The following is a 4,741-nucleotide window of genomic DNA, read 5'->3' on the forward strand; positions in this document are numbered from 1 at the left end:
TAAAATTTTTTTATTAACTTTATTTAAAAAAACGGAACATAACAAAAAGGGTGACATCCAAAATGTTTGTTTCCACTTTCACCCTCTGAAGACACATCACGAGGGAGGGAGAGAGAGAGAGAGAGAGAGAGAGCATGAGGCCGGCACCAATCCTATTGACTTCAATCTATTTCTAACACGCCTTTCTCTTCTATATATATTTAGTAGTCATCTTCGCTTTTGAACCATAAAGTTCACTTTTGTTCTAGAAAATATCTATCTATCATTGATAACAGAGACCACCAAACCAATGGGAAGATCACCTTGTTGTGATAAAAATGGTACAAAGAAAGGTCCTTGGACACCAGAGGAAGATCACAAACTCATTCAATACATTCAGATACATGGACCTGGCAACTGGCGAACCCTCCCAAAGTATGCTGGTATGGTAAATGATGTTTCCATATTCTAAATTTGATGTCCTGTCAATACTCATAGGCCGATATTGGGATTTTTAGTTTTTGATATTCAGCAATGTATGAATCAGTACTATATCATGTAGGTTGATATAGGAGGGTTCGTTTGAGATGTGGGTTGACTTTTGATTTTTTGATTTTTTAATTATTTTAGCCTGGGAATAAAAAGCTTCATTTGAGATAGGTTTTTTAATTTTTCTGATTTCTGTGAAAGAAAAAATAAAATGATTATAATTTGGATATGCTATTTTATCTTCTTGAATTAAAAAACCTATTTTGTCTTTTTGGGGCTATTTTAGTCTAAAAAATCCCATTTTAATTTATGCCAAACGAAGGTTGTATCGTAGATATCAATAATCGTGATATAAAATCTTTTTATAATTATTTATATATATATATATATTTTAGATTGATTTATATTTTTTTGTTGAATTATCCCAGTACGTATTTTTGATCTAATAGAATGCATGGTTGAATTGAACAGGGCTGCAAAGATGTGGCAAGAGTTGTCGGCTTCGATGGACAAACTACTTGAGACCTGATATAAGGAGAGGAAGGTTTTCGTTTGAAGAAGAAGAGACTATTATCCAATTACACAGTGTTCTCGGCAACAAGTATGACCATTATAATACTTTTTCCCTTTGCATTTTTAATTTTCTTAGACTGAGGTTCGGTCAAGCAACTATTAAAAGCTCATATTTTTTAAAATTTTATGCTAAAAAATTTACTCTGTCTAGTTTAAAATAACCTAAAAATTCAAAAATTAAAAAAAAAAAATTCACTAAAAGCAAAAAAATGGGACCTCTTTTTTTCAAAACTTTTGATAGTTTTTGTACTTTTTAGTTTCAGCCAGTCCGGTAGATAACTAAATAAAACCATTTGAAAATATTTTTTAAAAATCACTAAATATAAAAAAAGAAGTAATAATTAAACGAAAAAACTGCTAAAAAATTACTTTATATTTGACAATCAAACCCAATCTAATGCATGATTTTTGGCCTTACGCATCCAATAGACCAGTTGAAATGAAAAATCACATTTGTATCATACAGTCCATAGTTAATTCATTGCCAGATTCACAACTTATGTCACTTATTTGACAATTACAAAGCTTTTTTTTTTTTTTTTTTTTTTTAAATTTTTTTCCCCCTCCATTAATGATTTTAAAAGAATTACGATAGGTTACCCAATTTGGAAAATGTACCGTATGTTGACATAGATGTTTTACCATATTATATCATTTTGTTTTGTTTTGTTTTGTTTTGTTTTGTTTTGTTTTAATCTTCATGATTTCTAAAACTGCACATAATTTGTTTGATCGATTTCAGGTGGTCAGCCATTGCTGCTCAATTGCCCGGAAGGACTGACAATGAAATCAAGAATTACTGGAATACTCATATCAGAAAAAGACTCCTTAGAATGGGTATTGATCCAGTGACTCATAGTACCCGCCTCGATCTTTTGGACATGTCATCAATCCTTAGCTCGGCTCAGCTCAATCTTTCAAACTTTCTGCCGCTTCAAACACTAGTAAATCCTGAACTCTTAAGGCTTGTCACCACTCTCTTGGCATTAAATCCTGAAAACCCAGAACTGCTTTTGCAAGAACTTCAAGAAAACCAAAATTTTAATACCCAATTGCAAAATCAAACTCATTTGCCCGAACCCAATAATCTGTTCCAAACTCTGGATCAAAATCAAACTCATGTGCTCGAACCCAATCTATTCCAAACTCCAATTCAAAATCAAATGCAATTCATGCAAGGAATGAGCATGGGACAATTTTCTTGCCAAAATTCGCAAGAAAACTTAACTTCAAGTTTAAATGATCTATCGGGTAACTCAAGATTCCAACCAATGAAGAACAACCAGAATTTCACATTTGATTCAGTTATGTCTACATCTATGTCGAGCCCAACGCCCTTGAATTCATCATCCACATTCATCAACAGCAACACTAATACTGAAGGTGAGAGAGAAAGCTACTGCAGCAGCATGTTGAAGTTCGAAATTCCTGAGAGTTTAGACTTTGTTAATTTTATGTAAATATTGTTTTTGCTTTGAGAGGACTATTGTGAAAGAGTTATTTTTGTTTCTGTATTTGGGTTTGGTACTTTCTGATTTGTAGTTGGTGTTAGTAAAAGTGTGCACCTTTCAAGGATGCATACCAATAATAAAATGTCATAGTGTAATTTATAAACTTTCGTAACATTAATAATAAAATGTATAATCTCATTATAAATTAGAATAATAAAAAATATCGTAATCAAATCACAAACTTTTATAATATTAACTACAAAATTATGAATATTTTACTATGATAATTTGTGGTGAGATTATATATTTTGTTGTTGATATTATAAAATTTTACGCCAATTTATGTTAACATGCATATAATATGCATCTCTAAGGGTGCACACTATAGGGTTTCGTAGTAGTTGAATTGCTTTGCAAGTTTTTGATTGCTGGGTATGTACAATACAAGAATATCTAGTTTGTTCTCATTTTTTAGCTAACATTATTGATATTCGCCATCTTGTTTTTATTGTTAGAAAAAGAAAACATGCTATATTAAAATTAATTTTGATGGATTCAAATTTCAAAATCACCAAGCAATTGGAAGCAATTCATGATGCCTCCCAGTTTTCCATTCGATTGATGCTTGTCATCCAAAGAACATAACTTTCGCATATGATGCGACATGTGTGATTTTCAGGCTAATATCATTGTAGGTACAAGAACTATATATGTAACTACTGGGTTACAGTTGAATATTTTTTTGCACGAACATAAATATGACTTGAATATTGTAATACAAATATTAAAGGTTTCTGATCAAGTATCAAACCATTTCATTGGATCACAATTTGTTTAAAAAATAATTTAATGGTTTACTTTCAACATTATATTGTCCGTTAATGATTTTTCAGACAAATGTAATATTCTATTTTCTTTGATTGGAAGACAAATGTAATCTGGTGGAGTGGTTTCCGATGTTCGATTGACTTGATTTTTAATACATGATCACTTCAAAGAGCCTTACAAAATGTACAATTTGAATTATGGAGACGGATTCAAAATAGGCTTATAGTGGACCAATATCCAATTGGATTTTCAACAGGAAAGAATCCAATCTCTAAAAAAATATGTAAAATAGAATATTAATGTTAGTATATATATTTTGTTTCATTTACCATAATGTATGAGTCAATAAAAATATTATAATAGGACATGTCTTTTAGGAAAATGAAATTGAGTTCAAATCAAACTTTTTATAATTAATTTAATCAAATACAAGTTAGTTTTATAAAATTTAACTTGCGATTTTTTTTTTTAATAAAAATTTTGTCACACATTTAGGGCTGGTTTGGTATGATATAAAAAAGTTAAAAAATCACTAAAAAAGAGAAAAAAATCATAATATTCACCTATTTTTTGGCAGGAAATTTGTTCCAAAAAAAAAAAAAAAATTTCAAAACAGGTCAGGCTGAGCAGCCACTGCCGTAGCAGCCACAATTTCTCATAAAAGTGCAAAACGTGGCACAATGTAAGCCACACCTACATTAAAAAAAAAAAAAAATGAAAGGAGAGACAAAGTTAGCGCAACTACACTAGTTTAGGACATAGGGATAATTTTATAATTTTGCTATTTTATACAATATTTTAATACACATATTTCATAAAAAGAGAAAAAGTTATCTTAAACAAACATATTTTTTTCCTTTATTTTTTAGTCGAAAAGTCAAAAAGTGCACTTATTTAGAACACCCCAAACAACCTTTTAATTTTTTTAATTAAGTTAAAATTTTTGATACATTACCACAACATAAATCTAACATAAATTGAAAATGACATGATATTATAACACAAAAAAATAAATTATAATTTTGACACAAACCTTAAATATCACAATATGAATATGACCAAGATCACGATCCCCTCATTGTTAGCTAGTGCCAAGTATCCACCAGCACGCATCTGCAAAACATATCAAATATACTTGCACATCAAGTTTCTATCCATAGTTTTTGGGTAAAAGTTTGGCTTCTTTTAAATTGAGATTTTAATTAAACCATGTTGTTTGGGTTTGTCAGTCTTATCGCATGTTCCATTTTAATAATTCAAATTATTTATTATGTAGAGTTTTCTGTACATATATTTATAAAAAAATTAAATTGATCTAGTAATTCTAATATCTTTATTATATGGCTTTTGTTTAAAAAAAAAAAATAGGGCATTTATATGAACTTATACTCCATTAAATCCTAAATAAGATTTTTTACTCT

The 4,741-nt window shown here is 29.6% G+C and overlaps 1 protein-coding gene across 1 annotated transcript; it reads left to right on the forward strand.

Annotated features, from left to right (window-relative positions):
- Positions 1–271: 271 nt before the first annotated feature.
- LOC114263028 (transcription factor MYB41-like) lies at positions 272–2,546 on the forward strand. Its single transcript, XM_028203522.2, has 3 exons — positions 272–422; positions 940–1,069; positions 1,784–2,546. The coding sequence occupies exons 1-3, from the start codon at positions 290–292 to the stop codon at positions 2,499–2,501; spliced, it is 981 nt and encodes a 326-aa protein (XP_028059323.2). The 5' UTR covers positions 272–289; the 3' UTR covers positions 2,502–2,546.
- The last annotated feature ends 2,195 nt before the right edge of the window (positions 2,547–4,741 follow it).

This window comes from Camellia sinensis, chromosome 7, assembly GCF_055761805.1.
Source record: "Camellia sinensis isolate YWXY chromosome 7, ASM5576180v1, whole genome shotgun sequence".
Taxonomy (NCBI): domain Eukaryota; kingdom Viridiplantae; phylum Streptophyta; class Magnoliopsida; order Ericales; family Theaceae; genus Camellia; species Camellia sinensis.